This window comes from Carcharhinus amblyrhynchos, chromosome 1, assembly GCF_965287045.1.
Source record: "Carcharhinus amblyrhynchos chromosome 1, sCarAmb.v2.hapA, whole genome shotgun sequence".
NCBI lineage: Eukaryota > Metazoa > Chordata > Chondrichthyes > Carcharhiniformes > Carcharhinidae > Carcharhinus > Carcharhinus amblyrhynchos.
This window is the reverse complement of record NC_137324.1, coordinates 31,200,803-31,225,511: the sequence shown is the minus strand read 5'-3', so window position 1 is coordinate 31,225,511 and position 24,709 is coordinate 31,200,803. Positions and strand designations below refer to the sequence as shown.

Sequence of the window (24,709 nt, the reverse complement as noted above, 5' to 3'; positions counted from 1 at the left end):
CCCCGGAGGCTATACCTACCTTGGAGTTCCCAGTGGGTATCCCTCGAGTGATTCCCATTCTTATGTAGCTGTTGTGAACTCAGCAAGGAATGAATATTTAATGAGGCATGGGGTGGGTGGGGGGGGGGCGCCATGTGATTGGGAAGCCCTTTAATAAGCTTGTCATGTCACCGGCGTGCAGTGAGAAAGTTGAAGAATGAGATCTTGCCGGCAAGGATCTCATTTGCTGACTCTCTGGGATCTTAGCACCCACGATGCCTTTTTTGCGCTTGCCGTGAACGCGAGTGCAAAATCCTGTCCACCCCATCTCATTCTAATGGCTCTAACTTCAGTACCCATGTTAGTGTTATTGTTAGTAAACCTTCAAATAAATAAAAATGACAGGATGGCAATTTTGAACATGTATTTTTTTTCGACATACATTAAAAAACATACATTAAAAACAAAAATTAACAAAACTAAAAATAGTGCAAAACCCAAATTAAAAAAAAGCAAAACAATACACATTTGTATGCTGAGGTATTAATTCATGCTATGTAGTTTAACATTGGAAAAGCAAAATTAAGCCTGGAATTTGATACATTTCTTTGCTTAAAATGGAACACAGCCAAAAATATACAATTTTTCAATCGATATGTCTTTTTCCACACGTTAGTGGCCGATTACTATTAACCACGGACATTTCAGGCTGGCAGATGCTATTGTAACAGATTTGCATGCAAGATCCAGAATAAATGAATAGGTGAAATTGTTGCACAGCCTGGAAAACTGAGCTGGAGTAAAGAGTCTCTAAGCATTCAGGTTTAAGTTGCAGTTCTGATGCTTTTGTACCATTTATGAATGAAGACAGTCTCTGGTCTTCAATGCTGCCGCCTTTTACTTCATAAATAAACCTATCATTATACAGATTAAAATAACCACACTATTCCAGTCAGCTAGAATCCTTGACATATGTGGTTCTCTCTTGTCAGGTTTAAAGCCCAGGTTGGAGCTGGACAACCAATTAACAGAAGGTGGAGTCATGCCATGCTCTCTGATGCTTAATGTTATGAAGAGTCATAGAATCCCTACAGTGCAGAAGGAGGCCATTTGGCCCATCAAGCCTGCACCAACAACAATCCTACCTGGGCTTATTCTTGTAACACCACATATTTACCCAGCTAATCCCCCTCACGCTAAGGGTCAATTTAGCATGGCCAATCCACTAAACAAGCACATCTTTGGCCTGTGGGAAGTAACTGGAGCAACCGGAGGAAACCCATGCAGACACGGGGAGAACGTGCAAACTCCACACAGACAGTCACCCGAGGCCAGAATTGAACCCAGGCCCCTGGCTTGGCACTGTGAGGCAGCAGTGCTAAGCACTGTGCTACTGTGCCACCTATATTCTGTTGCTGATAAAAGATTTAAAAATCTTAACACCTAACACCTCCCTGCAAACAAGTGAAACAAAACTAATCTTAAAAAAGGACATCTGATGCTTCACCTATAATTTCTAGCCAACTGGCCTGCAAAATTCGAGGATACATCTCAACCCTATTTTCATCATAATTCCTCACTGTTGTTCTTGAAGGTAAAGTAACCATTACTAATGTACATCAGTCCACCTGAATAGCTCAGTTGTTTAATTTCTTGCCTGAAAAACTTCTCCTGAATTCATTCACTGATATTTTAAAAATTATACTCACAATAGCTTAATAGGGACACAAGGTCATTTCTTGTCACATGTAGCTAGTCTTCCTTAGAGAAATAAAAACAGAAAATGCAGTAAAACCTCAGCAGGTCTGACAGCATCTGTGGAGAGAGAACGGAGCCAATGTTTGAGTGCTCTGACGAAGGGTCATCCAGACTTGAAACTTTTGCTCTATCTTCTCTCCACAGATGCTTTCAGACTGGCTGAGATTTTCCAGTTATTTTCTGTTTTTCAGATTCCAGCATCTGCAGTAATTTACTTTTATCCCCTTGGAGAAGGATTGCTACAGTGAGCACACTAGTGCTTGAATTTGTTGAATGGAATCCTGAAGATGATTTAATAATTTGAAAAGGTCCACCAGCATTTTCAACACCATGGCAAACTAATTCACTTTTTAAAAATTTCACATCTGAGGACATGGCCACAACCAGATAAAATTAACAACTAATGTTTATGCTGCCATAAATTTCTACATCAAGGAAACAGAAATCAAACTGCACCAGATTTGAAGCCTGTGTTTCCTTGTTAAGTCATCTGTGCATATGCATGCCCTGAGGAGCTTCAAACCATTTTTAAAAGAAATAAATTACATAGCCATCAGAATAGCAGGAGATATATAGGGGAGTTAGCTAGTCAGCCCCTCAGGCCTCTCTTGCCATCCAGTTAGATCCTAGTTGATTTGCACCATAACTCTATTTAGTTTCCTTGGTTCCATAACCTTCAAAACCCTTCCCAAGAAAAATCTACCAATCTCCATTTTGGAACTCTCAATGTTTTTTTAAAAAAATTGTATAGGTTCATGCAACCCTTAGAAAACTGAGGCTATTAAATTGGTTACATAACCAACACGTCACAGTGAATCCCATTCCCCTCTCCCCCCCCCGATAGACATTTTGATCAATACCTTCAAAAATCTTCTTCAATACTTCATGGCCCACTTGCACAACTCTTCAGCACTCAGTAAAGATTGCTTTGATTGCCTCACTCCAGTCCGTTCAACTCTGTCAACTATAGAACTGATTTGGACAAAGAAGGAAAACGTACAATCCCAAGATTTTGATTTCAATGGGTAAAGTATGAAAATTCAATCACAAACCATTCTATAAACTGAAAGTGGTAGAGATCTTGTTGGATACAATGCTTTCCCATCAAGGTCACTCAAAACTAACAGTCCAACTATAAACATATTGCAAAGATCCCTCAATTGCCTATACTTGCTCATACTCACATCACATACAGAGATAGTTCACTGCAGAACAGATTTAAATGACCTCTCCCACCCAAGTGCACTGGCCACTTGCGAATGCACTTCTGCTACTATATACTATAACACAATATAACCCAAAATCAAAATGTCCTTTTGCATCAAGGCACAAAATGTATATTAACCAAACACCTATCAAACAGTCGTTTGGTAGTACAAAACCTGCGTATTGCCGAAAAAAGAGTAAAAAAACTTCTGTTATAGCTTTTTGTCTTGCATTCATCAGGACATTTCGCAAGAATGTAAAACCAAGGGAGACAACAAATTTATATCATCTGACAAGAGAGTGCTGATTAGTTGGTAGATGGACTCTAACTGTGTAGATGTTACCACAGCAAATGCACCATCTGATGGTGACTGACAGTTAACTGCCAAGTATTGTTTGAAATTTAAACCAAGCAGCTTGACTAATTGGTCAAATAATTGCCTTCTGGAATGGACTAGTGGATGACTGTCACTTATCTTGTTTAGCTGAAACAGGTGCAAAGTGTGGACCTGTTCTTTCTGTCTGCAAAGAATAGGGGCCTGTTTATTAATACATGAAGCTTCTATAACATACAAAATTTGCCACACTGCAAGCCTGACTGACAATCTCAAATTGGTTGTCAGCATAATTCTTAGCATTATTTAGCAAATGCTGTCCATTTGTGGAGTCCCATCTAACGTTGGATACTGTGTTTTGAATTCTGCAAGCATGAGCTGATGGGTATGGTCTGTACCTTGCCTGTTGTGAACGGTGGAAGGGAAGTGCTGTTTGACATGATCCGCTGGTCTTTGGGACATACCACCTACAGACCTAATGTCACACTGGCACTAAAATTCATATCCCACATTACTCATTTGTGTGACACGCAGAACGTCTTTTTGGCTTATGGCAGCATCCTGTTAGTGGTGAATACTACTCGTGCTGGTACTGCATAGTAGCAGTATGAAACAGCTAGCTTCACCTGTTGCTTGTTTTGTTCAGCAATAAATACCTATCAAAAGGAAAATAGGTAGTGATCAAACCAGGAATTGCTTACACAAGGCACTGCTCCCAAGAAGTCCTAAGAAAAATTGTTGTGCATTGAAATATTTGCGCATTGAAATATGGGAGTGGGGAGGAGGGGAGGTTGCGGTATTGGGATGGTGAGAGGAAAGAGTTATAGAACATAGAACAGTACAGCACAGTACAGGTCCTTCAGCCCTCAATGTTGTGCTGAGCTATGTCCAAACGCAGGATCAAGCTATCCCATTCTGCTGTGCTCCATGTGCCTATCCAATAACCACTTGAAAGTTCCTAAACAGTCCAACTCCACTATCACAGCAGGCAGTGTATTCCACACCCCAACCACTCTCTGAGTGAAGAATCGACCTTGGACATCCCTCCTATATCTCCCACCATGAACCTTATAGTTATGTCCCCTAGAAACAGCTACATCCACCCGAGGAAAAAGTCTCTGCACGTCCACTCTATCTACCTCCCTTATCATCTTATAAATGATAAACACTAAAAATATTAAGTCTAGTAGGTTTATTTGGTAACATGAGCTTTCAGAGCGTTGCCCTTTCATTTGATGAAGGAGCAGCGCTCCAAAATGGGTTGCACTTTAACCTGGTGTTGTGAGGCTTCTTACTGTGCTGGCATCCATATCAAAAATATTAAGAGTTGCTTGGTAATATATAACTTGATTATTGCTGAAAAGATACATGTTGCCAAACCTTTTCATCTTGCACACAATGGGACAGATGCAAGAAAGCCAAATTTCAAACAATCATAACAATTTATAGTTCAAGTGGCATGTTGGCATATTGGTTAGCACTGCTGTCTCACAGTGCCAGAGAGCCAGGTTTGATTCGCAGCTTGGATCACTACCTGTATGGAATCTGCACATTCTCCCTGTGTGTGCATGGGTTATCTCCAGGTGCTCTGATTTCCTCCCACAGTCCAAAAGATGCGCTGGTTATGTGCATTGGCCATGCTAAATTCTCCCTCAGTGTTATGGTTATTTGAAATTTGGCATTTTTGCATTAGTCCTGAGGACTACAAGAGAAAAAGCTTCAGCAATACTAAAATATTATTAAACTTTCATATAGCTAATTATTAATGGAGTTCTCTCCAGTTTGTGTGTGTGTGTGTATATGTGTGTGTGTGTGTATATGTGTGTGTGTGTGTGTCTGTGTGTGATATATATATATATATATACATGTACATTATATACTGTCTAGCCTAATAGGCTTTTATGCTTTTAGCCTATTTTATGTTCAATAAAAATGAAAACAGGGGAGACAATTTGCTGAGCATGAAACATTGAAGTATCTTTCTTTACAACACATGTACATATACACTCACCAATAAAACAACATTCATTGGTATCAAATGATATCTATATATAGAAACCTTTTGAGAAAGAAAATAAAAAGAGAAAATGCTGGAAAAAGTCCAGCAGGTCTGGCAGCATCTGTGGAGAGAGAGAAAAACAGTTAATGTTTTGAGTCTAACCATCATACAGACTCAAAACATTCGCCGGAATTCTACCGCCCTACCCACCACGGAATTGGAGTAGGTGAGGGACGGACAATGGAAATCCCGTTGACCTAGGGTGGGAATTTCTGCGAGGCTGTAAAATCCTGCCCGTTAGCTCTGTTCCTCTCCCCAAAGATGCTGCCAGACCTGCTGAGTACTTCTGACATTTTCCATTTTTATTTCAGATTTCCAGCATCCGCAGTATTTTGCTTTCCTTTTGAGAAAGAGTTATTTTCTTAATTTGTAAATTATTTTGTTGGTGTTCATGATGTTGAAGTGATTTCTAATCCAAGATTAGGAGCTCACTATCAGAGTATCTGTGCAGTCAAGTACTGAACATGCACATGACATCAGAGTAAATTAGTTCACAATTGAGCCTGGGTGGACCATGGTCTCTCCCTTGTTTATTGGAGAAAAACTCTGAGCTCAATAATTCTACAATGCTGCAATTTGCCTATAGCATGTTTAGCAAATAGAAACTTTGAGACTCTTAGGATATTCTCACCTCTTGTGGGCATTAACTTGTCTTGTGGCAAACTTCCATGGGTGACAACTGCCTTCTGGTGCCTTATCTACACTTCATGTTTTTTACTTATTTTTATAGGATGTGGGCACTTACTGCCCATTCCTAACTACCCTCTATTTCAAACAGCACTAGAATCACATGTAGGCCAGACCAGGTAAGCACGGTGGATTTCTTTCCCTAAAGAACATTAGTGGACCAGATGGGTTTTTACAACAATTGGCAATGGTTTCATGGTCGTCATTAGACTTTTATTGAACTCAAATGTCACCATCTGCCATGGTGGGATTTGAACTCAGGTCCCCAGAGAATTACCCGGGTTTCTGGATTACTAGTCCAGTGATAATTCCACTGTGCCACTGCCTCTCCTTTGACTGTTAACAGGTTGTCAACTATGGCTGAGTTCAATGACGTTTTCACTAGACGTCTGCATATTTCAGCACAGAAAGGAAATGAGACCGGGACTCATTTTGCTCCTCTTGAGCTTAAAACTATTCATTTGGCATATACTGTTATTGGCTATTTTCTGCTTAACATGATGAAGTAATAAAGCAGAACTCAATTGAGTCCATTTGTTGCAGGTTCCCCTCTTTGATACTTATGACCTTAAAGAAAATGCACCTTCATTTAGGGTGAGGTGATATGTTGAAAGGTTTAATTTTTAACTTTAGGCTTTCCTTCTCCTCCACTTGCTGCCTCTTTGCTCTACACTTTCAGTGGTTATTGTCTTTATTTACAAAAACAAAGCAGTCCCATCATGACATACCAGCGCTCTGTGTGGAAATTTTGCTAGTATTATAGAACTATTTCAAAATACAGAAATTCGAAACACAAATCCAGACACCCCATTGCCTTAACTTTAAACAGCACCGAATGATACAACACATTAGAAGGCCATCTGGCCCGTCCTGCCTTGGCAAGCTCCTTGAAAAAGCTATCCAATTAGTCCCACTCTTTTGTTCTTTCCCCATGGCAAGTTGTTTCCCTTCAAGCGTATATCTAATTCCCTTTTGAAAGTTGTGAAAGAGTAACTGCTAGGTCACATTACAGGACTAGTTTTTCTCTTTGCTGGGTGTGCAATTGTCACAAAACAAAAGGCAGGTGATTGGCATTGCACCTCCAGGTGTATCTGGATCCACTTAATGCCAATGATTTGGCTGGCCTGCCTCCTAATTCAACAGTGCCATCACATTATGTGAAGACATGAAAAGATCCTCTCGATGAAAAATGTGAAAATTTGACTTAAAGCAAAGTGGTAATTTACATATTCTGAATCCCGCATGGTGAGTTTTAACTTCTGAACAGCCCGCTGCACGGTTTCCAGTGCCCATGATGAAGAGGCGTCTGTGAATGTGAGACTCCAGCCTAACATATACCACGCGCGACAGCCTTTCTGATGCAACTTAGTAAATTAAGCTTGGCCATCCCAGATGGCAGCAAGATTGGGCAGGGGGGTGGTTTACAGAGTGGAGAAGGTCATTTGGGGTACAGCCATTCTGGCCCTCACAAAAATTATTTTAATCTTAATCTGTGCTGGATTTCTGCAGCTTTGTCAAGGAACCAACAATCAGAGCTTGAACAGCAGATGCTCTGATCATTTTCACAAGATTATATGAAATAGGAGCAGAAAGCAGACATTTTGGCCCATTCAGCCTTCTCCATCATTCAATAAGATCATGGCTGATTCACTTTCTTGCCTGTCCCCCATAATCCTTTAATCCTGTTGCTGATAAAAAATGTCTTGCTCAGCGGGAACATATTCAACGACCCCGACTTTTCTGTTCTTTGTGTAAGAAAATTCCAAAGACTAATGACTATCTGAGAAAAAAAAATCCTTCTCATCTCTATTCTAAAAGATGGACACCTTATTTTTAAACTGCACCCCCTTGTTCTAGTTCTTCCAATGAAAAGGAACATCTTCCTAGCTTTTATCGTAGTAAGCACCCAGTTTGCCAACCTGAAAATATCTAATTTTTCCGATCCTCGGTTTCCTTTTAGTTAGCCAATCCTCTATTCAGGCTAATATATCACCCCCCTCCAACACCATAAGTACTTGTCAGTAGGATTTATGTGCCACATTATCAAATGCCTTTTCAAGCTAAAATGACACAAGTCAGGAATGTAATAGAAACCTTCCTCTTGCCCAAATGAGTGCTGCTCAAACAACACTCAAGACGCTTGACACTGACTGGTTTATCTTCACTCCATCCACCACTTGATGAAGGGACAGCGCTCCGAAAGCTTGTGCTACCAAATAAACCTGTTGGACTTTAACCTGGTGCTGTGAGACTACTTACTGTGTTCACCATTGAGGAACAGTGGCAGCAGGCTGTGCAGGCTGCACTAAGGCTTCTTTGACAGCACCTTCCAAAGCCATGTCCTCTAACACCTAAAAGAACAAGCCACATGCAGATGAGAACATCACCATCTGTAAGTTCTCCTCTAAGCCAACCTGACTTGGGACTATTTTGCCATTCCTTCACTGTCACTGAGTCAAAATCTTGGCACTTCCTCCCTAACAGCACTCTGGGAGCACCTACACCACATGGACTGATTCATGAATGCATCTCACCACCAGTTAGAGATGGGCAACAAATTCTGACCTTGCCAGAGATGCTCAAATTCGAGCAATGAGTAAAAGAAAATCAAGATCTTAAGATATTCGTTTGCATGATAAAAGGGATCTATGCCCTGAAACAAGATTGGTATTTTGGATGTCAATGATGTAGCGCTGGTCCCATCATTGTGGTTAATGAGGTGATACAATTACCAACCCTATTTTGAGACAGTTACTACCCTGTTAATGCCACGTGAAAACAAGATAATATTAACGTCCACCCCCTGATTTTAATATCCCACTCCCTAAAGAACACCATAGAGCAAAACATGGGAATTTCAAACCTCCAATGATATTCTCACTCTTCGTTATGAGATTTTGAGGTTTGAAACTAAAGGCAGAACTAAATACTAGCTTCTAATTGGACTGCAACAATGCAAAAAGCGAAGAGGAGGTGTCACATAGAGTGGTGTTCTACTCCTGCGTACCAGTAAGATAGGAGAGGCTACTGCCAAAACCATTCTTTAAATTGTGTAGACTTTGAACTTATCGCTACCAAAACTTGCTCATTATTACCAGAAAAAAAACTGACCAGACTTCAAAGGACTTAACCAACAGCAAGAATGCACTCACATTCACTCGCCAAGATAAACCTGGGGTCCTTTCGCTTTGTCAAAGGTCTGCCACCCAACAAGGCCCTTGGCAACATTGCAAGTGGTTGTGGTGGCTACAAGTGTTCATCTTCATACAAACAGTTGACATTGTTCATGAATGTTCCCAACTGTCTGTTATAACACACAGGGTAGAGTATTCTCCCTACCCCCGTTACCAGGCGTCATACCAGAGACCAATGATTGGACGCTTCATGCAATTGAATAATATCAATAACAATCACCAATCATTGTCAGAGTGTTGAATGATAATCAAGGTGTTTACCACAAAACAGTGCAGTCAGCACATATTATACAAAATGATTCACTTAGCACTTAGTGTGCGAGCTAATTCAGTCAGCATTTATTACATGAGTTAACACAGAGATTGTAGTCTGTTACGAGGCAGCAAAATACTGTGGAGTTCAAAGTCAGAAGCTGCGAAACTGAACTTTCAACATTTTATAATATTAAAAAAGACAGACTTGCATTTATATAGCGCCTTGCACAACCTCAGGGCGTCCCAAAGCTCTTAATAGCCAGTGAAGTACTTATGAGGTGCAGTCACAGTTGTAATGTAGGGAAGGTGACAGCCAATTTGTGCACAGCAAGCTCCCACAATAGCAATGTGATAATGAGCAGATAACCTGTTTATCATTGTTTCTCCAGACATTTCACCACCTGACAGAATAATCAGAGTTTGAGCCATTCCCAAACATATTTCACTTCTGGCTTTGTAAGCAGAAGGATCATGAAGATGGCTCTCTGTGCACCATCACGTGACTAAGCCAGAAATAATACTGGGAATTATTTTACTGGTTGATGCGGATAAACTGTTTGAGAAAAGAAAATCAATAATTACATTAAATGAACTGTAGACTTGCAGTCTAAATAGAATACTGTAAACGTTTGGGAATATCCTCCCATTAACAAAAATTAGTAGGTACTTCACATTTAAGCCATGTTGTCTCTCATAGCTTTACATACTGGATCTACCGTAGCCCATTTTAATGTATGAAGTCAAGTCAAGTTTTCATTTAGCCTTTAACAATCATAGCATAGGGATACGGTCAAGCGCTGGGAGCTTTGCTCTGCTACCCAGGCACCACCATCTCACACTTCAATCAAAATGCAACATTGAACGATTCAAAACCTACACTTTCAATCATTTAACCCAAATGCATAGCTTTAGGATCTTCTGAAAGAAACTGTTTTGGAAGCCAAGTAAAAATTAAAATTTTTCAGTTTTGTACGAAAAGAACATGCAGTTGAAGTTCCAACGTAAACTTGATCTATTTTATTTTTCCTTGCTTCCTTTCCTAGAACTTGAGCAACTAGAAAGAGTGTATAAAACAAAAAAAAGGTCAACTTAAAACCAGCCCTGCATGAAGTAATTGATTTTCAAGCCTGGCATAGAACGTGCTTCCTATTGTCCTGCCAGGCCATCTGCTGAGTGTCACCTTCTGCCAATTGCTTAGCAAGACGGCTGTCACAATGGCAGAACAAATAAAGCACACAGAGCGCACACACGCACACGCACACGCACACACACACACACACACTCTCAGCACAATACCAGGCTAGCTCCAGTCCTCCACAAACCAGGAGTTGGTGTGCTGTCAATGGATCAACTACAGTCAAAAGCACAGGAGGGGGAAAGGGAGGCTTGGCACTCAAATGAAAGAATACGCCCCTAAAATGATTCTCAGCATGCAGGGACTTATCTTTCTGTTTCCTTTAAATCTAATACATTCTCCTCTCTTCCAGTAAAGAGTCTTTTTTTATTTTAAAAAAAGACAGCACCTTCCCATATTTTGTTCCTCCTTCTTCCTGTTTTCTCTTTTTTCCCCCCTGTTTATTTTTTTCTTTGTTTTAAGCAGTTAGTTTCTGGATGGTTTTGTTGTAGTACTGCGTGATGGTGGGGGTCAGCGGGTTCCAGTTATTGGCGTGCAGCTCGATGACTTCGAGGAGGAGGGATCGCGTCAACGCCGACTCCGAGGGGCCCAGCATCTTGTCGCGTGCTGCTGCTAGCAGCTCTGTCATCATCTCTGGCAGCTGTTCCTCCAGCAGCTTGCCTGTGCTCTGCAGCTGTCAAATGGGTCAAAGGGTATAGGTCAAAGTTTACACTGTCAAATCACTTGAAAGGGCAATAAGCAACGATTAAGACAAGTCAGAAGCGGATAATTTCTAAGACAATTTTACACCTTTCCCCCCAACTCTTGCTCTCTTATTTTAACACGTACTCTAAACGATGGCTGCGGGGCTATAGGGTTTCATCTTTTAGCCTAGGGAGTAGGAAGTGTCGGCTGTAGATACAGCATACAACTCTGATGGTTCAAGTGACTAAATACATGACTGACAGAGGCACCAAGCAATACAGCCCACAAGGGTCCTCAGATAACAGTCTGGTACACACTGATCCCAAGTAAAGTGATAGTCAGTGCACTACACTGGATTTCATACTGGGAGCTGAGGGAGAAATCAATCATGGTTTTCCCTCCTGACTGTTATTCAGTGACCCCTTTATGTGTGAGGAAAAGCATTTGGGTATTGCTCCATGTGAATAAATAATCTTCCATCACTCACTGCTTGGACTCATGCATTTGCCTGAGGTACTGGTAGGATGGTCAGAAACAAAACCCATAATATGAGGGGAGGGTTAATATTATTTTGAAGATAAGGCTTCATTGCACCAATCTACTTACAATTGTAATGCACTGGTTATTTTCTGATCGTTTAATTTTCTGTGTATATTGAAGGAGAATAGCTGGCTTTTTTTGTCAGCTTAGCTTTCCTCTATGCTCCCCTGCATCATGTAACACTGCCCAAGATGATAAGATGCAGGAGCAGAAGTGGCCATTTGCCCCATTGAGTCTGTTTCACCATTCAGTGAAATCATGATTGATCTAATATGATGATCCTCAATTCCACTTTCCTGCCTTTTCCACATAACTCTTAATTTCTTTACTGATTAACAATCTGCCCATCTCAGCCTCAAATGTACTTAATGACCCAGCCCCTATAGCCCTCTGTGATAATTCCACAGATTCACCATCCTTAGAGAGAATAAATTCCTCCTCATCTCGGCATGGTAGCACAGTGGTTAGCACTGCTGCCTCACGGCGTCAGGGACCTGGGTTCAATTCCAGTCTTGGGTCACAATATGTGTGGAGTTTGCACATTCTCCCCATGTCTGGTGGGTTTCCTCCAGGTACTCCTGTTTTCTCCCACAGTCCAAAGATGTGCAGGTTAGATTGATTGGCCGTGGTAAATTGCCCCGAGTGTCAGGGGGATTAGCAGGGTAAATATGAGGGATTATGGGAATAGGGCCTGGGTGGGATTGAGGTTAGCTTGACGGGCCAAATGGCCTCCTTCTGCATTGTAGGGATTCTACAGATTCCATGACTCTTAAATGGACAACCTCTTACTCTGAGATTGTGCCCTCGGGTCCTAGACTCTTCCACAAAGGGAACCAGCCTGTCGACATTTACTATATCAAGTCCCCTGAGAATCCTATATGTCTCAAAAAGATTGTCTCTCATTCTTCCAAATTCAATGAGTACAAGCTAACATATTCAACCTACAACTTGTATAGCCATGTCATTATAAATCTGTAACATGGAAAGCATGACATAAAAACCTACCTCCATTGAGCAACACAGAACAGCATCTTCTTTGACATCTTGCGATTGCAACAGCTAAAGCGTGGTGGCAAAATCCGATTACGAGGAAGGGAATAAGAGAAAATAGGTACAATTGACTTCATATAGATTCAAAAACAGAATGTACCAATCTACCTGCAATAACATGATACTATAGAAAGGTCATTGGCACTTTCACCAATTATTGAAATTTGTGGTGCAGAGCGACTTACAGGCAAGAGCCATTTTTCTTTAAATCTCCCACACTCTGTAATCTAGGAGGACAGGCAACTTGCATTCAAGACCGTGACGTTCTGCTGTGTTTTCTCTTAATGTAAACTCAGGGGTTGAGTACTGCCGACATTAAATGTTGCGAAGCTCGGTGCTGTCATTGTACATTCTTAAGGCGATGTACTGCCATTCAGATTAGTCGTTGTAGCTGCCTTAAATTTCATGCCACACCCTTTCCAGAAATGCCTAAACTAAAATAATTACAGCTTAAAAGGCCTCATCAGTTCTTCATTTGTTACTAAACTAACATTGGCATGGCTCCTGAGATTGCAGCCAACAGATTCCTTCTCCATCAACATTCTTAATCAATTTTGAACGTTGCCTCCTGAGGGTTTTCCTTCCTAAACAAATATGTGTTGATTAACAATAGGATGTAAATGTGAGGCAAAATGTGATTAATGCACATTCATTTGAATATTAAGAATGAGCATATATATAAGGGAAAATGTTTACCAAAGAAAATTACAGCACAGAAACAGGCCCTTCAGCCCTCCAAGCTTGTACGGACCATGCTACCCGACTTAATTAAAACCCCCACCCTCCTGGGGACTGTATCCCTCTATTCCCATCCTATTCATGTATTTGTCAAGATGCCCCTTAAAAGTCACTACCATATCCACTTCCACTACCTCCCCCGGCAACAGGTTCCAGGCATTCAGCACCCTCTGTGTGAAAGATTTGCCTCGTACATCTCCTTTAAACCTTGCCCTTTGCACCTTAAACCTGTGCCCCCTAGTAATTGACTCTTCCACCCTGGGAAAAAGCTTCTGACTATCCACTCTGTCCATGCCTCTCTTAATCTTGTAGACTTCTATCAGGTTGCCCCTCAACCTCCATCGTTCCAGTGAAAATAAACTAAGTTTCTCCAACCTTTCCTCATAGCTAATGCCCTCCATACCAGGCAACATTCTGGTAAATCTTTTCTGTACCCTCTCCAAAGCCTCCACATCCTTTTGGTAGTGTGGTGACCAGAATTGAACATTATATTCCAAGTGTGGCCTAATTAAGTTTCTATAAATCTGCAACATGACTTACCAATTTTTAAACTCAGTGCCCCAGCCGATGAAGACAATCATGCCGTATGCCTTCTTGACTACATTCTCCACCTGCATTGCCACTTGCAGTGACCTCTATATTTGTACACCCAGATCCCTCTGCCTATCAATACTCTGCCATTTATTGTATATTTCTTATCTGTATTAGACCTTCCAAAATGCATTACCTCACCTTTGTCAGATTAAACTCCATCTGCCATCTCTCTGCCCAAGTCTCCAACTGATTTATATCCTGCTGTATCCTCTGATGGTCCTCATCGCTTTCCACAAATCCACCAACCTTTGTGTCTTCACAAACTTACTAATCAAAACAATTACATTTTCCTCCAAATCACTTATATATATTACAAACAGCAAAGGTCCCAGCACTGATCCCTGAGGAATGCCACTTGTCACAGCCCTCCATTCATAAATGTAGCCTTCCACTGCTACCCTCTGTCTTCTTTGACTGAGCCAGTTTTGTATCCACCTTGCCAGCTCACCTCTGATCCCATGCGACTTCACCTTCTGCAGCAGTCTGCCATGAGGGACCTTGTCAAAGGTAGATGCTTACCCCCAGGAGTTATAAATGTAACTTCCCTCCTTGATGGATCAATTGCTAAAGGCACTATTTGTTTTGATGCTGATCTGTGTGTGCAAAGATAGTGTTCCATGCTGAATTTGTTGATCTCAGCTTGGGCTGCCATAGGAGTGCTACAAACTAGCCTCAGCACCTCCAGGATAAAGTAAAGAGAAATACAGCTCAGGTTTCCTGAGTAACTAATGTAGACAGGATCTGATATGGTCATGATGGTGTCCATGGCTGAACAGCCCTATCTTCAACCTAAACTTCACTTTCCCATCTTACCCTCCATCCCTAAATTCCCTTGGTATCCAAAAATCAATCAATCTCAATCTTGAATATAGTCACAACACCAGGTTGAAGTCCAACAGGTTTATTTGAAATCATGAGCTTTCAGAGTGCTGCTTCTTCACTCACCAATGAAGGAGTGAGACTTCAAAAGCTCATGATTCCAAATAAACCTGTTGAGTTTTAACCTGGTGTTGTGAGACTTCTTACTATGCCTACCCCAGTCCAATGCCAGCATCTCCACATCTTGAATATACTCAACAACTGAGCCTCAACAACATCCCTCAGAGGAGAGAGATCCAAAGATTTCCATACCTCTGATTGAATTATTTATTTTTAACATGTGTTAATATTTAGTGAAAAATGCGTTTGAAGGTGTGGGAGGGTTAATCAACACACTCAACTGCTTGCAAAATGCTCATTTCCTTGTACATCAGAAAGAACCAACACATCTGATCTTCGTCTTCACACAATCCCGTGTCAGTCACTTCACACAGATAAATTTTATACAGTCCACATACAAAGCTTGCAGTGATGTTGTCTGAGCATTTTGCAAACATCACAAATTTTATATTTCAATTTCTCTTAACCATCAACATTAACATTCAGGAATGGAACAGGAAATTAGGGTCCGGATTTTCATGCCACCATCCATGTTGGAACAGAGGCAGAGTGGACTTAAAAGTAGTGGACGGGACTCGATTCTAGGACTTCCTCACCCCATTCCCAATGGATGGGAGTTTTATGGCTTCAAGATAAAGTTTATTTATTTATTAATCGCAAATAGGCTGAAATCATAGAATCATAGAAAAACTACAGCACAAACAGGCCCTTTGGCTCACAAGTTGCGCCGATCGTATCTCAACCTACTAGGCTTACCTATAACCCTCAATCCTATTAAGTCCCATGTATCATCCAGAAGTCTCTTAAAAGACCCTATCAAATTTGCCTCCACCACCACCAATGGCAGCCGATTCCACTCACCCACCACCCTCTGAGTGAAAAACTTACCCCTGACATCTCCTCTGTACTATTCCCCAGCACCTTAAACCTCTGTCCTCTTGTGGCAGCCATTTCAGCCCTGGGAAAAAGCCTCTGAGAATCCACACAATCAATACGTCTCAACATCTTATACACCTCTATCAGGTCCCCTCTCATCCTTCGTCTCTCCAAGTTCGTCTCTCCAAGGAGAAAAGACCAAGCTCTCTCAACCTATCCTCATAAGGCATGCCACCTAATCCAGGCAACATCCTTGTAAATCTCCTCTGCACCCTTTCAATGGCTTCCACATCCTTCCTATAATGAGGCGACCAGAACTGAGCACAGTACTCCAAGTGGGGTCTGACCAGGGTCTTACACAGCTGCAGCATTATCTCCTGACTCCTAAACTCAATCCCTCGATTGATGAAGGCCAGTACACCATACGCCTTCTTAACCACATCCTCTACCTGCGATGCCGATTTGAGAGTCCTGTGAACCCGGATCCCAAGATCCTTCTGATCTTCCACACTGCTAAGAGTCTTACCCTTAATATTATATTCCTTCATTCTATTGGACTTACCAAAATGCACCACTACACATTTATCCGGGTTGAAGTCCGTCTGCCACTTCTCCGCCCAGTCTTGCATCCTATCTAAGTCAAGTTGCAACTTCTGACATCCCTCCAAACTATCCACAACACCTCCAACCTTCGTGTCATCAGCAAACTTACCAACCCATCCCTCCACTTCCTCATCCAGGTCATTTATAAAAATCACAAACAGCAAGGGTCCCAGAACAGAACCCTGGGACACTCCACTGGTGACTGACTTCCATGCAAAAAAAAGACCCATGTATAACCACTCTCTGCCTTCTGTGGGCAAGCCAGTTCTGGATCCACAAAGCAACATCACCTTGGATCCCATGCTCCCTCACTTTCTCAATAAGCCTTGCATGGGGGACCTTATCGAACACCTTGCTGAAGTCCATATAAACCACATCCACCGCTCTTCCTTCGTCAATGTGTTTAGTCACATTTTCAAAAAACTCTACCAGGCTCATAAGGCACGATCTGCCTTTAACAAAGCCATGCTGACTACTTTTGATCGTACTATACTTCTCTAAATGTTCATAAATCCTTTCTCTCAGGATCATTTCCATCAACTTACCAACCACTGAGGTTAGACTCACCAGTCGATAATTTCTTGGGCTATCTCTATTCCCTTTCTTGAATATAGGAACCACATCTGCAATCCTCCAATCCTCCGGAACATCTCCTGTCTCCATCGATGACGCAAAGATCATCGCCAGAGACTCTGCAATCTCTTCCCTCACCTCCCACAGTAACCTGGGGTACATCCCATGCGGTCCCGGCGACTTATCTATCTTGATGCTATTTAAAAGCTCCAACACATCCTCTTTCTTAAATTCCACTTACATTAACACTGCATTGAAATCACTGAAGTCAATGAAAATCCCCAAGATGCCACACTCTGGCATCTGTTCGGGTACACTCAGGGAGAACTTAGTACGGTCAATGCACCTAACCAGCACGTCTTTCAGACTGTGGGAGGAAACTGAAGCATCCAGTGGAAACCCATGCAAATACGAGGAGAACATGCAGACTCCGCACAGACAGTGACCCAAGGAATTGAACCCAGATCCTGGTGCTGCGGGACAGCAGTGCCAACCTCACAACAATTTGATCCTTGCCTACTCCATTGCAGGAGTGAGCATTTCATACCCCTCACCGTTTTTATAGATTAGGGCCTATTTTGTTAGGAGACATATTTCACAGCATCTAAAAGGAATCATGGGGGAATACCAATTGCAAATGGGGAATAAAAGAAAAAACAGCTAGCTGCTTTTAGAATTCTTTCTTCGAAATGCAAAAAAAGTGTTCTTTCATTTTCAAAAGTTATATGCTGTATTTTAAGTTAGATGTGTTTTTAACAAAGTGATCAGTCAGAGAACAAATAAAAGTACACTGTGGGAACAGGTTCTTTGGCATTCCAAGCCTGTGCCAATTATGATGCCTTAACTAAACTAAGAAAAAAACCTTCTGCCCTTACTCAGTCCATCTCCCTCTATTCCTTCCTGATTCATGTACCCATCCAGAAGCCTCTTAAATGTTGCTAATGTTCCTGCTTCTACCACCTCCTCTGACAGTGCATCCCAGGTACCCTCCACTCTCTGTGTGAAAAATTTCCTCTGCACATCTCCCTTAAACATTTCCTCTCTCATCTTGAACCAGTGCCCCTTCGTAATTGATACTTCTACCCTAGGTCCTGTAGAAGTACATTGACAATCACAGTGATCAGCATTGTGTAAGTGTTGAGAGGCACTTGAAAACTTATTCTGTTGCAACATGTATTTTAATGCATTCAAAACTTAAGAAATGCTACTTGAAATCTCTAGCATAATAACCTGACTGCCCATGGCCCTTTAAAAAGGGGACATAGTTCTTCAGCGTCTTTCACTTGCTCTTGGACTGCTTTGATTTACAGGACATCTGATGTAGCTTAGAAAGGTGGCCACCTGGATATTCAATTTCAATAGAATCCATTTCTCACATTTTCCAAGGTTTATTATTATTCCCCAACCCAATATGAATATTTGCCTGAGTACACAAGGGCCGGGAGGAGACCACGTTCAGAGAATCATAGAATCCCTACAGTGCAGGAGGCCGCCATTTGGCCCATCAAGCCTACACGACCTGAGCAAGGCCGTAAAATCCCACCCAATGTCTACTGTAGCGTGTAGGCCTCTATTGTTAGAAGCTTTCTTTTCATCTTAATTTTAAAGACTTCTGAGGTCAGCCCAAGCTCGATACTGGGTGAATGGCTAAGGGGCATACATGTGGATATGCGACAGTCTAGGAAGCTGAGGTGGCATGAGGGAACTTGTGCATGGAGGAATTGACAGTCTGACATTCATTATTAAAACTGGAATGCTGCCCCAGTAAGTGGAGGTTGGCGTTCTTGCCTACCACCCTCATCATTCGTCCACCTCCACTGTCACCTTAGGCCTGCCTCTGGAGGTGGCATGCCCGACTCCATTCCAATCCCATCTCCCCAACACAGAAATATTGCAGGTGGAGGCCTCTTTAATGGCGATGGATCTGCCAGACTGAGAAGTTTCCTGACTCGACATTCCTGTCTTCTCCACTAAATTCTGATCCTACATATCTGTTATCTGGCTCATTCTTCATTCAAGACCTTCAACCTTGAAACCATGGAGTTGCTGACATAACTGACTCAAGATTTACACTCAAGATTTTAGAATCTTGTCACCTCTTGCACCACTCTGCATCCTCCTTCAGTCACCTTTGAGCTTCTCTCTATCACCTCTGCCTTACTTTCCGGAGATGCTCAATCCCCACACCCCTCAATCACCCATAACCAACTACTGTCCATCCTAGAACTGCCCCTCCATCAACACTGGTCAGTCCCCCACACACAGGAACATAAGAACATAAGAAATAGGAGCAGGAGTAGGCCAACTAGCCCTTCGAGCCTGCCCCGCCATTCAATAAGATCATGGCTGATCTGTCGTGGCTCAGTTCCACATTCCCGCCCTCTCCCCATAACCCTTAATCCCCTCTCTTATCAAAAACCCATCAACCCGCGTCTTAAAAATATTTAGTGAGGTAGCCTCCACCACTTCAACGGGCAGAGAATTCCAGAGATTCACCACCCTTTGAGTGAAGAAGTTCCTCCTCAACTCTGTTCTAAACCGCCCCCCCTTTATCTTGAGGCTGTGCCCCCTAGTCCTGCTATCCTTTCTGAGCGGGAAGAGTCTCTCCACCTCTATCCTATCCATCCCATTCATCATCTTGCTCTCCTATCCTTGACCTGTCATTCATCTTCCTGACCTCACCCTCTATAACCTTTGACCCTGTTATTCACAACTCTCAGGACTTCACTATTGACCTTTCCCGTGTAACACTTGATCGTTCTACAATCTTGCTTGATATCAGACTTTCCTGTACAATTCAGCTCCCTCCCTCAGTGCCCATGAGATTTGTAAGATTGCCATCTTTCACCCTTGATCAGCCATGCCCTGTTCCCCTTTGTCTGCTCCCACCTGATCGCCATCATCAATGCCTCCTCTCTAACAGTTAAACCTCAGTCCAAATCCACCTTGAAGTAACCATATCTGTAGCATGTCATGTTTAAGCAATTGTGAATTTGAAGTAATGTATTCCTCGTTTGGCTTTGTCAAGGGGAGGTCATGTCTGACAAATCTGTTAGAGTCCTTTGAAAGGTAACAAGGAAGTTAGATAAAGGAGAATCAGTGGATGTGATTTATTTAAATTTACAGAAGGCCTTTGACAAGATGTTGCATAGGAGACAGTTAACTAAGTTAAGTACCCATGGTGTTAAAGGTAAGATCCTAGCATGGATAGAGGATTGTCTCACTGGCAGATGGCAGAGAGTGCGGATAAAGGGGTCTTTTTCAGGATGGCAGCTAGTGACTAGTGGTGTACTTCAGGGGTTGGTGCCGGGACCACAACTTTTCACGATATACATTAACGATTTGGATGAAGGAACTGAAGGCACTGTTGCTAAGTTTGCAGATGATACAAAGATATGTAGAGGGACAGGTAGTATTGAGGAAGTGGGGGGGCTTGGAAGGGCTTGGACAGGTTAGGAGAGTGGGCAAAGAAATGGCAGATGGAATACAATGTGGAGAAGTGTCAGGTTATACACTTTGGAAAGAGAAGAAGGAGCACAGGCTATTTTCTAAATGGGAAATCAGAAACACAAAGGGACTTGGGAGTCATTGTTCAAGATTCTCTTAATGTGCAGGTTCAGTCGGCTGTTAGGAAGGCAAATGCAATGTTAGCATTCATGTCAAGAGGGCTCGAATACAGCAGCAGGGATGTATAGGCTATATAAGGCTCTGGTCAGACTCCATTGAGAGTACTGTGAACAGTTTTGAGCCCCTTATCTAAGGAAGAATGTGCTGGCCTTGGAAAGGGTCCAGAGGAGGTTCACAAGAATGATCCCTGGAAATGAAGAGCTTGTTGTTTGAGGAATGGTTGACAATGCTGGTCTGCGCTCGTTGGAGTTTAGGAGGATCGGGGGGGGATCTTATTGAAACTTACAAGATATTACAAGGCCTGGAAGAATGGATGCGGGAATGATGTTTCCACTAGTAGAAAAAATTAGAACCAGAGAACACAATCTCAGGCTAAAGGGACGATCCTGTAAAACAGAGATGAGGAGGAATTTCTTCAGCCAGAGAGTGGTGAATTTGTGGAACTCTTTGTGGAGAAGCTGTGGAGGCCAGTTCATTGAGTGTCTTTAAGATAAATAGATTCTTGGTTAATAAGGGGATCAGTGGTTATGGGGAAAAGGCAGGAGAATGGGGATGAGAAAAATGTCAGCCATGATTGAATGGCGCAGCAGACTTGATGGGCCAAGTGGCCTGACTCTGCTCCTATGTCTTATGATTCATTGATTTTTTTAATTGGAAAGATACATTCAATTCTGACGAGGTTGCCTTTTAGTGAACTAGATGATACTTAAATTATAAAATGAGAATCCTTGCTTGCTAATCCATCCTCAATCCAGACCCTTCATCGAAGTCATTTATATAAATTGCAAACAGTTGAGGCCCCAGCACTGACCCCTACGGCACACCACTCATCACTTCCTACCAACCAGAAAAATACCCATTTTTGCCAACTCTGTTTCCTGTTAGCTATCCAATTTTACTATCCATGTAAAATATGTTATCACCTACACCATTTTCCACAATAATCTTTGACGTGACACCTTATCTGATGCCTTCTGGAAATCTAAGTACAGTACATCTGCTGGTTCCCCTTTGTCCAAGGCACATGTGATGCTTTCAAAGAACTCCAGTAAATTAATTAAACATGATTTCCCTTTCACAAAACCTCTTGCTGCAAAATCCCTAGCCTTTACCTGCAACCTATTGCCATGGTTATGTTGTGGATAGTCTAGTCTGCAGATATCATTTTATGGGACTTTTGATGACTCTTTTAACTGCCAAAGTTTCATAAAGATACACAATTCTGGACACATTAGCTGCTCTACAATGATATTTTTGTGACAACAGCTTATGTAGAATCTTTAATTTAGCTCATCCAGGGCATGGAGACAGGACAGGAATTATACATTTACAACAGGAGGTCTTGTGATGCAGTGGTAACGTCCCTACCTGTGGGTTCAGGTCCCCGTCAGGACTTGTTGGTCAAATTGGAAGGAGTGTTCATGATGCCCTTCAATTAACTGACAATCAGTCACAAATCCTTCCAACATTTCCTCACCCTCCCGCAAAGGGACAAAAATAATATGTCTGTGTGAAGATATGCTAAAACAATATACCTATGAACACTGAGCACTCAAATGTAGGGCACAGCAGAGGTGAGAAATAGAATAAAGCTGCATCCCAGCCTCAGCTTCAGCGACCATCCCACCCATCCCCAAGGCATCACTGAGACCTTTCCATTGCTAAGAGTTGTCATGCAAGTAATTTCTTTGAATGAGGCTGTTTGTTACACGACATAATCGAACACCCTATTAGCTGGTTCACTTCTGTAAAAGCATAAATCACACAATATCAAAATGCCAATAGCAAGTTACATGCCAACAAACAGTTTAATTTTAAGAGAAGGTAATTTGAATTTACATAGCAGGCAATACTACAACCTATCAGTAGAGTGCTCAAAGGCCATCATGTCCTCCCACCATTTACCATCCCACCCACCCTCCCCCCCACACAATTTTATTCCACTCAACATCCCTTCAGTGCTTTGCTCCACTCAACATCTCTTCAGTGCTTTGCTTTGAAAGTTATACATGGATTTTTTTTTTCCTGAGATGGTTTGGTAATCTCAAATTACGGGATATTCACTGCCACAAAGGTTCCACTTTGCTAAAGTGTTCTTTATACTAGCCTTATTAAAAAAAGTAACTGGCAGAACACAAATGCCCCTTTGTTGAAGGTGGGAGACTGGAAGTTGAGGATGATCAAAGTGAGAGTAAAAAAACCTGGATTCTGTCAGAAAACCTTGACAGCTTGGAAGAAGGAAAGAAAAGACAGGGAAATACACAAGCTACACAGTGTTCGAAGAAAAAGAAAGCTTTTCAGTGCTGTTTTTGGCTTTTCTTTTGGAATGAAATTTGAACCGGGGATGAAATTTTAAGATGATTTTTGCATTTTGAATTGAAAGTTAGCTAGACAAAGAATGGAACACCTGGAAAGTGATTCCCAAGAAGAAGTGATGCTGTTCAGCCAATAGGAAGATCCTATAGTGTTATTGCAGAAACAAATGATGAGTACATGGGATTTAATGGGTTTGAGGGTTCTAGATAGGCCTGGTAGGTAGGGATATGATCGGCGCAACTTGTGGAACCAAACGGCCTGTTTGTGCTGTAGTGTTCTATGTTCTAAATGCCACTGTGTACGTGAACTTCAATGTAGTTTATGTTTCATGAGCTTTCTAAAAGGCTCAGTTGGTAACGTGCTGTCCATGTAGTGCTGAAACCCCATCATCAGATTATTTTAAACATTTATAAATCAACAGCTCGACCTCAGCTGGATCATTGTGTCCAATTCTGGATAACATGCTTCAGGAAGAACATCAAGACATTGGAGAGGGTGCAGAAGATATTGATGAGGAATGTACCAAGCATAGACATGAGTCAAGGGTGGAGGAGGAAAAACACATTGTTAAGATGGCGGCGCGGGCTCGTTGGGCTGAAGAGCCTGTATCCCGTGCTGTGTTGTTCTTTGTTCTTTGTTGGTGAGGTACTTCAGTTCAGCTATGTGGAAAGACTGGAGAAATTGGAGTTGTTCTCCTTAGAGCAGAAAAAATTAAGTAGAAATTTGATAGCGGTGTTAAAAAGTAACAAACGGATTCATAGAGTAAATAAAGAGAATCTGTCTCCAGGACCAGAAGGGTCAGTACCTTGATAACTGGAGAGTGATCAGGAATGGGAATTCTGATTGCATTATCCTTTTCTTATTCTGAGACTTGAGGCAATTTGAATTGTCCCTATACCAGTTTAGATCGATTAACTCAGTACAAAGGATTGAACCACTTACTTTCCTGGTCTGTGGCTCAATTTAGCACCAGGCTCATCACTTTAACCATCAGGAAAGGTGACTTTACTGAAATTATGCAAAGTAGTAGATGTTTAAAAACAACTATTTTCTCCCATGGAGTTTTCTTAACAAGCTGTGCAGAGGCAGCAACTGAACTCTACAGAGAATTGGCTCAGATCACTATCAGAAGACAGGCTTTAATGAGAAAAGGTCACTATGCACGTTGATCCCTGGTATAATCTGCATTATTACATGATCCACTCTTGAGTCATGACTCTGTGGCTTCACTTACCTCCCTTAGACATGTGTAGATAGGGCAGACTAACACACGGAAGGGCTCTCCACCATTGCTTCGCATTATCCCAAAGACTTCACAGAGAAAGGTGATGAATCCAAGCCAGTGCTCTACGTCCGTTTGCTGCAGCTCATCTCTCGCCGTGAAATCTTTCTAAATCAAGTAAAGACAAAAGGAATGGAATCTTAAATTGCTCCTCTACTCCTTTCGACATTCACCCTGCACCTGGCTGACCAACAAATGACATGAATTCTCTCATGTTTTAAATACTTCTGAGTGGGTAAACAGGGAAAGGGAGGATACAGCAAGGGAAGATAGAGCAAG

At 41.9% G+C, this 24,709-nt stretch overlaps 1 protein-coding gene across 4 annotated transcripts in view; it reads right to left on the bottom strand.

Annotated features, from left to right (window-relative positions):
- Window positions 1–389: 389 nt before the first annotated feature.
- ctif (CBP80/20-dependent translation initiation factor) overlaps window positions 390–24,709 on the bottom strand; it is a 263,224-nt gene continuing 238,904 nt past the window's right edge. For all 4 annotated transcript variants that reach the window (XM_080206055.1, XM_080206007.1, XM_080206130.1 and 1 more), the window contains 3 exons: window positions 24,383–24,538; window positions 12,838–12,891; window positions 390–11,281 (listed from right to left, as the gene is read on the bottom strand). In XM_080206055.1, coding sequence (XP_080062181.1) covers window positions 11,066–11,281; window positions 12,838–12,891; window positions 24,383–24,538 — 426 coding nt within the window. In that variant the 3' untranslated portion in view covers window positions 390–11,065. The remainder of the gene's footprint in view (window positions 11,282–12,837; window positions 12,892–24,382; window positions 24,539–24,709) is intronic.